At 34.5% G+C, this 13,740-nt stretch overlaps 1 protein-coding gene across 6 annotated transcripts in view; it reads right to left on the reverse strand.

Moving 5' to 3' along the window:
- Positions 1-8,391: 8,391 nt before the first annotated feature.
- Tfec (transcription factor EC) overlaps positions 8,392-13,740 on the reverse strand; it is a 67,538-nt gene continuing 62,189 nt past the window's right edge. For 5 of the 6 annotated variants that reach the window (XM_011241053.3, XM_006505035.4, XM_017321504.2 and 2 more), the window contains 2 exons: positions 12,667-12,814; positions 8,392-11,795 (listed from right to left, as the gene is read on the reverse strand). In XM_011241053.3, the coding sequence (XP_011239355.1) occupies positions 11,418-11,795; positions 12,667-12,814 (526 nt within the window). In that variant the 3' untranslated portion in view covers positions 8,392-11,417. The remainder of the gene's footprint in view (positions 11,796-12,666; positions 12,815-13,740) is intronic. The other variant, NM_031198.3, reaches the window with a different exon arrangement.

Consider the following 13,740-nt stretch of genomic DNA (forward strand, 5'->3'; position numbering starts at 1 on the left):
CTTGTTTGGCCATCATGCTATGTGAGAACCCAGTAAAAAGAAACAGAGCTGCATGCCAGGAAGCAGGGTCATGAAAGACACTCAGCCTTTCAGTGCTTTCTGTGTTAAACTCTTTATCCTTGAGATATATAAAATGTAAATTTCTTCTGTTGATAAACTACATGGATGGTACTTTTTGTTACAGCAGCTTAAATGGACTAAGGTACAATCTTCCTAAGACTCTTCAGTGATCTGAAAGAATGGCAACTATCACACTCAACATTCAAACAAGATATGACTTCATACCTGAGTATATATAGTCATTGTGACCTTTTCCTCCTTAAGACTTGAAATCTTGGGGGTTACATTTTTTTGGTTTTGGTTTTTTGTTTGTTTGTTTGTTTGTTTGCTGGGATTAAAGGTGTGTGCCACCATGCCCAGTTTGGCGGGGGGGGGGGTGTACATTTAAAATCAAAATTCTAAGTTTAATTTATTGAGTGAGTTTTTATTGAGAAATCTAAATTTAAAAAACAGCTGCATTCCAAACACCATGTCAGCTAATTGGTGCTGTACAGAAACACTGGCATCTGAAAAATGGCACAATAGACTTGCAGCATGGTGGCCTGGGATTCTAGCCCTAGCTCTAACGCTGCAGGATACCAAGTCACACAGCTGTTCCACCTCAATGAGTGAAGAGTGTCTTGGTACTTCTGAGCATAGGTGCCTCTAAGGTCCCATGTGATTAGACTGAACCCACGACAATATTCCAGGACATTTTCTCATTTTAGAAGTCTGATTTTAACACAACTGAGAGGCTTTTGTTAACATATGTTAACCTATTCAACTCAGTTCAGAATAAGAATGGAACTCTCTTTGGGTTTTAACAATTAGTCTTAACACTTCTTAACAGTTTAAGAAAGGTTAGTTATTCATGTCGTGGTAGAGATCTACTTCCTTCTAAGAACAGCCCCATAAGATAAGTACAGGAGCATCACCTGCATTTTGTTTCCTCTGCCTAATTTTTATGCAAGCACATTAGTTAGAAGGAACACTGGCCAGGCGAACCCAAAGCCTACCATCACAGAATGGATAATGACACTAAGAAATAAACTGTTAATGTAAATTTAATAATTCATGGGTTTTATCTTGTATTTTGTGTATATAACAAATACATATAGTAAAGGACTTAAAGACTAGGATTATATAAAAAATTAAAATATACATTTCTCCTCCATTAACATCACTAGCCTCCTGTATATTTGTCTACAGTTTATTTCTATATATACAGAAGATATGGATACTTAGTCTTCTAAGTCTTCTTATTTTTCTGTCATTACCTAGAAGAAAATACTCTGCATGTAGTTCTGTATTATATATACTAATATTTAAAAGTAATCCATTCTTACAATATTTTTCCATATCAGACCACAGTTCTCTCATATTCTTTTTTCACACCAGATACAATATCCCACACAAAGGACAGTCTATGTTTCATACTATTGGATATCTGGTCTCTATCTGAAACCATTCCAAAACTGTCTGGGAGATCCGGCATGGCTGCATAAGAGGAGCTATAACACCATTTCTGCCCCTGGAGCTTCGGCAGGCTGTTGATCCCTGTGTTTAGTGATGGTTGCTGCTGCTCTGAAACCCATCTAATGTCTCATCTTTTTACTTTCAATCTCTCTTTTTGGGGAATATAGTTCTCTCATTGCTCAGAGCTAATCACTCTATAACAAATGAAACAGATATAGTTCTCAGGAATGAGGAATGAAGTGGTCATGAGGCTGTGGGGGATGAGGAGCATGCCTTCTGCTTGGTCTTTAGAGCCATGGGAAAGGATCTAGACAACATAACCACAGAGGCCATGAAAGACTACATGGTCCTTTGTAGAAATAGTGCATTGTCAGACTTGGCCTAGAATTTGGAATTTTTACTTATTTATTTATTTATTAGGTATTTTCCTCATTTACATTTCTAGTCCTTGTACTAAGGTCAAATCTAAGTGGATCAAGGAACTCCACATAAAACCAGAGACACTGAAACTTATAGAGGGAAAAGCCTCAAAGATATGGGCACATGGGGAAAAATTCCTAAAAAGAACTGCAATGGCTTGTGCTGTAAGATCGAGAATCGATAAATGGGACCTCATAAAATTGCAAAGCTTCTGTAAGGCAAAAGACACTGTCAATAAGACAAAAAGGCCACCAACAGATTGGGAAAGGATATTTACCTATCCCAAATCAGATAGGGGACTAATATCCAATATATATATAAAGAACTCAAGAAGGTGGACTCCAGAAAATCAAATAACCCCATTAAAAATGGGGCTCAGAGCTAAACAAAGAATTCTCACCTAAGGAATACCGAATGGCTGAGAAGCACCTGAAAAAATGTTCAGCATCCTTAGTCATCAGGGAAATGCAAATCAAAACAACCCTGAGATTCCACCTCACACCAGTCAGAATGGCTAAGATCAAAAATTCAGGTAATAGCAGATGCTGGCGAGGATGTAGAGAAAGAGGAGCAGTCCTCCATTGTTAGTGGGATTGCAAGCTTGTACAACCACTCTGGAATTTGGAATTATATGAAGAGATACATTTACTCTTTGGTTCAATGACTGCTGCATTAATTAGCCAGGGTGAACTAGGGGACATCAAAGATATAGGGTTAAAGTGGTCTCAAGAAGAAAAGGCATGGTGAGGAAAAGAGGGCATCTATTTTAAAAAAACAAGTAAATAATAGATGGGTTTATTTTATAGGAGGAAGGCTTGTATGTGATCTAGAAGCAAACAGTATAAGAAGAGTCTATAAATCCACATAATTTCTAGGATAGGAAACAAAGATTAGAGAATTTCAGGATGATATACAAGCATGTAAAAAGTTATTACTTTGTCCTCCTAGGATCTAAGACAATAACGCCTACTTTACATGCATAAGTTTTCAAACTTTGTAAGAAATTATTTAAATCTTAGTAGTACATTACCTTTCTGTTTTTACATGAATATATTTAATCAAAACTACTGTCGGCTGTACCAGGAAATAGCAAGAGCTGTGCCCAGATACCCATAAAGAATAGGAAGGAATTCCATCCTGCTATATCAGAAGTATCACTGTGGCTTGAAGGTGCACTGGTGACCTGACAGGTTGCCTTTACTTAAAGAATTCATCACACTATCCTTTCTCACCTGCTCTCTGTACCAAGCTAGCCATCATTCATCATTAGTTCCAGTTTATATGAGGGAGATTCAGGTGCCCTGATGTCTGCTTAAAGAATACCTTTGATTCTCCCAATATCTCACATCTATACTTTACTAAAACAATCTGGTTACAGGCCCTTCATTCTCTTTTCAACAGCAAGCACTTCTTTTTAGATATACTTACTAAAGGAAGAAATAAGTGGAAAACTTTAGAAATAAATTTTATCTCATCCTTATTCTTAGGGGATGGCATTATTTTCATTTCTAGAACTTTATACAAACCTCAAGAATTGATGCATTAAAAAAATTCTAGGAATGATGGGAAGGTAAAGATTGTAATATGTAGTCACAGTCCTGAGGAAGCACTATTTCATCATCTGATAAATCTTCATAGGTGCTTCCCTTACTAGCAATTACAAAGATGAAATCAATTAATTATTAACCACAGGTACAGCATGTTAGACAAAACACTAATAAACAGTGTAGAAAAGAGAGATAGCTGAGAAAAAGGTTTTCATCTATGACCATTCATGTAGACAATCTATGCATTAAATAGCAATCCAAGAGTAGACTTTGAGAGTCAACTGGCTGATATATCCAGAAAGCATTTTGACAAGGATAGTCACTGATGTCTGTGATAAGAAAAAGCATTAAAAATAAGAGCATCTTACATGGCCATGATAGTCAAAGAACATAATCAGACTAGGGCAGTCATTGCAAAGACTCAGGATTGAGTTGAGGATCTTCATGAAAAAGATTTCTCTACATTTCCAATGCATTTCTTCTGTTTAGTCAGGAAGGAGTAGAAATATGATTCTCTGGTGAGTGTCTTGTGTGCCTCCTGATCCTGTCCTAGATGAATAAGAGTGGACTTTATATGACTTCAGACTGCTTCCAGCACTATTAAAGTGACTGCGAATCTAGAAGACCTTAAAAATCTAGCTGTTCCATACAGTTATACAAAATAAGCATTTTAAAGAGACTAACACAAGACTCGAACACCATTTTCTCTACACATTACTCTTCATGTATAAGCAAATAAATTATACTCTTGACTATAGTATTGTTTGCGGCAATTTAATTTTCTTCTGAGCATAGCTCTTATTCTATTATAATGCTTAAATGATTCGTGTGCAATGTTTCCAATCCACTTTTCCTGCTTGTGAAACTTTTTAAGGAAGCATTAGCATTTGTAGGCACCAGATGTTTTGACATAAGGGGAAGCAATATGTAAATTATAATCCATGTGAGGAACAATAGCCTGGAGGCAACTTTTTCCTATTATGTGATTCGTATACTTAGCCACAATGTGGAGGAGTCTATCAAAATCCTCACCATCCAGAATGCTGTAATCTTGTCTTATGGTTGCCAATTAATGAAACTGATACTTAACTACCTAACATGATAGTATTGTCATGTAGCAAATCAGCAATATCATTGTATCCTTTAGCCATCAAGTACTCAAAACCCTTAAGGTGATTAATCTCCAACAACTTTTAAGGTGGATATTAACAATTTTTTCTGGTGGATAACAAAATCATTGTCTATATTTTTATGTTTTAAAATTGTAAACATCACTATTTTAGTGAGAAATATTAAAGTCTTAAAGTTTTCCTCGCCTTCTTGCATTAACTCAAGGTGTGTGTGTGTGTGTGTGTGTGTGTGTGTGTGTGTATAGGTGCATGGGTATGTGCATGGGTGTGTGTCTGTGTCTAGGTGAGTGGGTGTGCACATGTGTATCTCTGTGTGTGTGCATGTATATGTGTCTGTGTTTGTGCATGTGTGCATGTTTTCAATGAAAGATATTTAAAGATGGCTTCAAATATTCCTTTTATATATGATACTATAAAGATTAAAGAATAACATATTCATTTGTACAAAAACCTGTCTAAAACAAAGATGAGCTGTCACACACCATCTATGTACATATACATTCAAAAGCCTAAAAAAAACAAAAAACAAAAAAACAAAAACAGACCCACCATCTACTTTTTTGTCTATGTATAGTTTTTTGTTTTTTTTAAATAGACTTATTTTCATGTGGCTTGAATTGGCTATTTTTTTCTACATAGAACTTGATGCTCCAGGGCAGGGTGGGACCCAAGGGGGACTTCCCTTTCTCCTCAGGAAAGGGGAGATACAGAGAGGAGGGATTTGTGAGGGTGAGTGGGAGGAGATGAGAGAGTTGGGGCTGCCATCGGAGTGTAAAGTGAATAAATAAATTATTGAAAACTTTGATCTGTATTTTCAGAGTTGATAGTGTTTTACAGCATGTATTTTCTAGTACTTAACCTTAAAAAGTAATGAGCTCATATTTAATCAGAATATCACTTTATAATTAACTTAAACTGGGTCTGTTTTATCATATTTGATATATCAAGTATATAAGAACAAAATTCATAAACATGGTATTAAATATTAGAAAGTCTTAACTCTTCTGAAACTCCTTATTAATTTCATTATCAAGGGATGGGTGTAGTTGATAACAATTAGCGGCTTTAAAACGTTTTCCATATTAGACTACAGTATTCTATTTATCCTAGATTATCTGGGGAGTATCTAGTATATTAAAAAGCTTTGTAGTTTTGTGATGATTTCACAGCTACCACTATGCCTGTTAGCAATTTTGCAACATCCTGATAAATATTTTCCATAAATCAAAGCCATAACAGCATGCAGAAGCAGATGGCAGGAGACCATATTAGAGAATGTAACAATTACTTTCCATAATGAAAAAATATTGGATCATTGTTGTCAGCCTGGCCTATGTAGCAAGCAGTTGTCAGCTGTGAAGTCTTACTGCTGTTAAGTATCCTGTCAGATGACTAACCTGTGTGTCATTTCCCAGTACAGTCTATATACTAGGGCAGAATAAAGAGAGCTGTATGAAACATTTAATGATTATGGTTTTTGATTTAACATATGCAAAGAAAATATTGGTACATTTAAAAAGTACTTGTACAAAAATTCATGTATGCATTAAAGTACACCAATGTTCCTCATTTTCATAGAAAATAAGACACATTACTTTGTTATTAAAATGAAAAATAGCAATAATTACAAATTCTACAGTCTTATTATATTAACAATGTTTTCTTGATATAACCAATGTTAAACTAAAATTATAGGAATGTTACTTTGGCTATTCATATAATGTAAAGCTATTAAAGTCAAAGATTTTTTAACTACATTGTTATTATTAAGATTAAATAGCTGAATTAATTTTTAGCTTGGCATGCCGAAAGCAATGGCTATGCCTCTACATAAGACTCTGTAATGTTTGTTTAACATACATACTCATAGTTTTTAAAAGTAAGAGATAGCTTACTGGTTATATAATTCTCTTGGGAAAATATTGGTTGCCACCTTCATTTACTATTTTATTTGTTACACAAAATAGTATTTAAATACAATATAAAATTTGTTTATGTAGAAAACTATATGATGTTTGACTTTAAAGGTAGCATAGGAGTAGACAAGATAATTTTACAATCATCAGAGTCATAATTATTCTTTAAGTCTTCCTTCTGCGCTGTAAAAACTGGAAATTTATTGAGGATTTTATCAGCAGAAACAATAGACATCATTTGATGTTTAACAAATACACATATCAAATCTTTCAATGAGGACACACATTCCCCTTTTATGTACAAAATGCAGACAAAGCATTTTATCCTCAAATTAGATGCATCCTAAGAAAGATTTTGTTTACATCAAAACAACTTTTTTTTCTGATAATTTCTCACCCACTCATATTGCCCATGAAACTCATAGGAAAACAAAAAGAGCACGTGGCACAGAAACTGAGAAGTAGGTTTTTAAAACAACTACCAACAACAACAAATAAAAAGCTTACGATGTTGACAAGTCTTGACGATATCTGGGATCCTTCTTGGATGTTGTACTCAATGTTTCAACTGTTTCAGTTTCCTAAGCTGTCCTCATAAGGATATGCCAGTAGGTCCTGCTGAAGGATAGACTTTGTGGGACTTCCCCCTTAATTTAAATATATTTTTCAATTAAAAAACCATACAAATAAAGCTGTGTTTCAATAAATAATGATGAGAAGTTTACAGAACCTCAGCACTCATACTCATTCAATGGCAGATGGATGAAATCTCTGGACAGGGAGTTTCCTTGACCTCAGTTGATATCGCAAGCTTATGAACTGGCACAGACTGGAGGAGGACTAATGATGTGCCTCTGTAGCCTCTCTACACTTTCCCCTCATCTATACTGAAGCAAATGCAAGCCTCACATGTCTCCACAGAGCCAGGTTAATCTAATGATTATAAAACAGCAATATGATTAGTGTATTCTGCTTTCATGCACACCCTAGATGTCATAAGGGAAGAAAATAGCAGCATAAAGATATTGTAGAAAAGTTTTATGAACTCAATTTCTTTTTTGAGGCTTATAAGGCATCTTATATTGTCCTTCCTATCAATAATAAATGTCTATCTAAAATTGCAGCATTCAGTTATGACATTCATGTATTTAAATGTTAAAAACCCTTGGTAACAGTACAAGAAAAGAGGGTATTTTCATAATACCATGAAAGATAAGAAAATTCTAGAATTATGTACAATATTAAACAAAAGGAAAAATAAATGATTCTTCTTTTATGAAATGTAATTTCTCCCAAACTTGTGATAAGTGGGCATACTAAATCAAGGAAAACATGATGTGTGTTTTTTAAGCACACTATGACGCTATTTATGAAGTCGCATACGAGCATGAAGAAATGAAACTACACAAAAGAGAAAGGATGTTTCTAGGGGCTCCATCATCTGAGTATTTTTTAAAATTATTTTACTTTTACAGAGAAAGCCAGGGTCACTGATAAAACCGTAAACTGTCTGTCCTGGGAACAGGTTCTCCAACTGACACAAGAAAGATTTCATAGAACAAGCATTAAAGTAACAAAAGCTGCATCTAATTATTGGGGGTCACTATTGTTAGATAACTGAGACATGGAAAAGGCTGATTATTACAAATTCACAAGAAGGAATCCAACATAAATGGATGAGAGGTTGCTGAAAACTGGGAATAGAGGTTGGCTTGGACGGTATCATCAAACATGTACCAAAGTAAAGTTATCATTGAAATTATGCACTACTTCTTCACATGATTAGCAACTTGTTTATTAGCAGTGGTTTGATAATCAGTCTTTTTGTACTAGGATTCTTTGACAATGATTTTCTTTTCTCTCTTAGGTAAAGTCTGCAACAATATTCTTTAATTAATCAGTTTTCTTAACATTCTTTCTAAGACCCCTAGGTGCTCAAATAACTTATATTTTAGTTTATGTTATTTTTAACTTGAAATTTATATGTCATGCCAAACCTTATTGTAAAATGTATACAAAATCTAATGTTCACAAAAAAATCAATTTTAAATATATAACACACAAGACATAATTTATGGGGTAAGAGGCGTTTCTTGTATGTGGACTCTTTTGTGAATGGGCAGCATTCTGACAAGTAATTTTATATTTGGTATGCATGCTTACCTTTGCAACAGCAATGCTATTAGAAGTGGAATATGGTCTTACGTAATCTCTCTACTACATAAGGTATTAGCTGTTGCACACGTGCTCCAATGGAGAGATAATTAAGTATCTGTGTGTGAATTACAGATGTGTGTGAATTACAGATGTGTGTGAATTACAGATGTGGTACAGAAACTTTCACTTGGTATCCATGGAGACATTCTTGGGAGCTTTACAAACTTAGTATGTGTGCAAATTACTGTCCATACATAGTTCTCCATTTTTCTAGGAAAAGAATAAATAGCTGTCGCTAAGCTTTCAAGGCACCTATGCCATGAAAACTTAAAAATTATTGTCTAAATTTTTAAAAATTCTTTTCATCGATTGGCATAACGTCATTCTACACTATCTTAAAAGTGTCTTTACCCACTTTGTAATTCCCTGAAATCACAAATTATATAAATGGAGCATTAAATTTATTAGTCTTTTCTCCAGAACCTTATATCTAGGCTTGATCAATCTGCCAAGCCCTTATTTTACCCAATACTATGATACCTTAGTTCTTTGGACAAGGATAGAAAATTATGTCAGGACAACACTATCACCTATGCAAGCCTTAGATGTAATAAAAAGTGGAACAGCAGAAACACAAAAGAAATAATCTTCTAGCTAGAACAGTATGTTTTCCATGGGACATATAGCATTTATTTCCCTTTGATTTGCAAAGTCAAATCAAATTATCAACTCTGAGGAAAACTTTTGTCATTATTACTAAAATAATAATAGAACCAACCCATCTGACTTTAACTGCCATTCCTAGACATTATAAGTGGCTTTTCCATCTCAAACAGTGAAATATTCTAATATCCCAGAGTCATAGCTGATAAACAGTAAGCAATAGAGTGCTATTATCCAGAAGGATCTTGGGTTTCATCAATTTTCAATAGCGTAAGAACCAAAGAGATTTTGATGATATATTGTGGACAAAATCCTAAGCCTGTTTGAACATTCCAGAGATCACAACTCAACCAAGAACTACAAATTTTGTTACCTAACTTTCCATTCTAGTAACAAATTTCATCTCTACTACATTATTGCAGTCTAGACTTAATTTTCACTACAACACCTGAAGGAAGGTATACAGATTTGTCAGACAAATGTCCCAGGAGGATATTTCCGTCTTGTATTTTCTTCGATAATTTGGTTAATATTTGTGCCTATATTAACCCCCTTCTTTCTAACATGTGCATTTTACATAATGCATTTCCCACTCAAATTTGCAATCTTCTTCATTATCTCTGTACACTTCCACTTCACAGCATATAATTAGATTTTAATTCTGCACACCCTCTACCTTTCGGGTTTGTTTTCGTGTGGGTTTGTTACATGCCTCCTCAAGAATCAGATATTATATATATATATTTCTCACTGTCCAACAGTCTCATAGGGCATAGTGTAGTTTTAAGCATTCCCTCACCAATGTTGACTGATTCATGATCATTCATTTTGGTCCAGCCATAATGTCACACAAAGCAATATGTATACTAATAAAATTCCTAAAGTTTAGAAAATTCAAGAGAGAAAACACAAATGAAGTACTATACATACAAATACTTACATTGTACTAAATGGTGACAAAGGCCAAACCACAGCGTCATCTCAATTTCAAGAGAAAAATCACATAATTCCAATCATATCTGAATAAAATAAAATGTAGTTCCATCTTACAGATGATCAGTTGATAGTCTAATATTCAATATCTTATCAATTTTTGTGATATCTATATGAATAAGAAATCCATATCTAAATTACATATTACATACCAGATAAGTTTTCCTAGTATGGGAATATTTTATATTTTAATTACTAAAATTGATTATACAACATATTTTGAAGAACAAAAAAAAATGTGAATATAGTTTATGGCATTGATGAGATCATCAGAGGAATGAAGCAGAAAGAAACAATCGATCCTATCTACATTGTATGCATGTGTATTTGTGTAAAACGATTAAAATCCAGGGACATGTCTTGGAGGGGACTCCTCAATGTGTTGCTTTATCTGAAGAAACCGTAGGCCCATAAATATGCAAGGTGTTTAGAGTTAATTTCATTGAACTGATTAAAAGAGTGAGAATATGATTTTAGAAAACATTGCTTTAAGAAATATTCTTTGCTCTATTTTGAAAAAAATCATGTTTATTTCAGACTTAGTTTCAAGTTTAAATGAAAAAAAATTTATACTTTTTTTTTCCCCCGACAAGGATTCAACCATACATAGTATGTCCACCCGACAAAGGAAAAGAAATTATCACCAAATTTGTTAGTCGTGAATCTTTAGAAAATGATGTTGTAGAAAGTAACACAGGATTTGGACGTGAGTGAGAGGGGAGTGGGATGTTGCAGTCTTTTGAAGGACCTTAGCTCCAGCAATATCCTAGCATGTCACTGCTCTGAAAGTATCAACACTAGAGCCGTTATCAAGCTGGACCATTTTCCAGAAAAAAAAATAAATGTAAGGAAATCTGAACTCGGTAGACAACTGTGATCTTCAATGATTCTTTCACATCATGTTTCTTCTTCCCATGAATTCTTCCAGCACTTCTAAACACACGCCACCCCTCCCCCTCGGCCAATATAATTCCTTTCAGAGAGTTAAGTGAAAGCAAGGTATGAAAGGCAGATCACAATTGAGTAGCACCAGCAGAGAGTTGCTTCCTGGTTGATGTCTTGAGCCTGTTTGCGGCTTACAACTCATCACCATCCTCTGAGCTAAGGCTGCTTCGGCTGCTAGCTTTGGAAACTGCAGGGGAAATGGCAGAGAGTAGTGGGTCCGTCCCAAAGGGGCATATTGTATCACTTAGTAGCATGCCATCCAATCTTTGTTCCTCTTTCAAAGCGGCACTAAAGGATAAATCTGTGAAGTGAGACAATGGATCAGAGAAAGCCACAGCTTGCTCATAGAACTCCGGGCTTGTCCCCTGAGTTGGAGTCAGTTGTAAGCAACAGCCTCCTAAGTTCCTCTCAGGATGGGTCTGCTGCTTGGTGATGTGGGTACCAACATCAGCTGTGCCGAGTGAAGCCAGGATTGGTAGACCATGAGCACGTGCTTGTATTTCTAGTTCCTGCAAATGCCCAAATAAGAATTATGAAATAATGTCATAATTATCCATGACATAATTATTGAAAGCAAACTGAAAATAAAACAAAATATTAACTAGTGTTCAAAAGGAAGAGGTTGTGCAAACTATAGTTTTACAATAAAGAAATCTGATGTACTTACAATGCCTAAAAATTACCTAATTTAAAAAAAAAGTCATCTCATTGTCTATAAACAACATGGGATGTGATGACTGCATAGTGGCTTGGACTAAATAGTGTAATATGTAAATTGTGGGATCCACTTATAGCTCCTGGTTAACCACTTGCCATAACTCAAGAATGTTTCATTGTAATAAAGTGTATTGCATGACCATATGCATGTTTGTGTTAAAAAGAGACAGAGTTATAATGTCCATACTTTGTTTGTGACACATGAACAGATGAGAAGTTACAATGTAAACTGCTAAACTGGTATTTGCCTTGCCACAGTAAAATCCATAACAATGTTGCTAAAGACACAAAAGATGAGGGAAAGATTTAGTGTTCAAACTCATCTTACAGAAACATATGGTGCACTTGGTTGCATTGTTTATGTGCCTCCGGGGTGTGTGTTGAGGTCATGTCATGTGTGAATTAAATGAACGTTATTTTCTGCATTGGGTAGTTGGTTCTCATTTGTTCTACACCGATTTAAATCATCTTGGCCTTACATGTCTAATTAAAAATCTAACTGAAACAACTCAATTCAGAATCTTCTAAGCGAGAGTAAAGTTCTTTTTTCCAAATCAAAACAGTTGTTAATAAAACAATGTATGAATGAAACCAATAAATAAGGATTGTGAGAGGACAGTGAGTAGCTCTCTGTGCAGCTCAGGGCAGCCATCGCATAACAACCTGAATCCGGAGCCTAAGCTGACGGTTAGCATGTTCTAATTTCTTCTGTCTGTGTTCTAACTCCCGGGCTCTCTGTTGTTCTTTTTGTAGCCACTTGATGTAGTCCACTGATGCCTTTAGAATGGTCCCTTTGTTCCAGCGCATATCACTGAAGAAGGGAGAGATAACCTTTTCACAATTGTGCATGTCAGCAGAATTCATAAGAACTTACAAAATCTTTTACATTAATATGAAATAATGATTTACATGACTATTATTCACTCTTAGATATTATTGCTTCTGAATAGAAATTTTAATAGAATAGTTAAGAAGCCCTTATATAGTAAAATTAATCCCAGAATGAAAATAAGTGTCAAAAGAAAGTAATAAAGTGACTTTTTGTGGGAGAGCTAAACGCAATATCATGATTCTACCATTACAGTTTTTATATTTTTAGTGAAAATTGCTTTTATTATTAACTCTAAGATTAAAATCTATGTGCAGTATTTCTGCATTAATGAACTAGGAAATGTGCATTACTGATGACTAAACCTAAATTTTTTAAGATCGTTTCAAATGTACCAATCTTTTAACCCATTTCCTAATATGGTTGCTTTTGTTTCTAAGAAAGAAAAAATACATTCTTCCCTGAATGATGGTCCTGAGTGGTTTCCCAACAGCTGAGTTGGGAAACATTTCCTTATGCAACAGAGCAAGCTTCCTGAAACCATTTAATCAATTTTTCTACACAAATGATAGCATTGTAATTTTTAAAGCTGGACTCAGAATACTATATTTACATATTTTAATATTTGTAAATATTTAAGATAAATTCATAGAATTAAACATTTTGAAAAAACTTTAAGTATTAGCATAGAAAATATTAAAATGCTTTCAATATAGGGGATATATAAATTTAAAAGTGTAGAAAAGACTAATAACTATTTTAATATCTGAAAACATTATGGATCTAATGTTGCATGAGAACTATCAAGATGCATTAGGAAGAAGAAAAAGTTAATTACCAAACATTAATTACAATGGTTAGAAAATGCTGGTCACTGAACCTGAAATACTCTGGTCTCCAGAATTAGA

The sequence above is a fragment of the Mus musculus genome, chromosome 6, assembly GCF_000001635.26.
Source record: "Mus musculus strain C57BL/6J chromosome 6, GRCm38.p6 C57BL/6J".
NCBI lineage: Eukaryota > Metazoa > Chordata > Mammalia > Rodentia > Muridae > Mus > Mus musculus.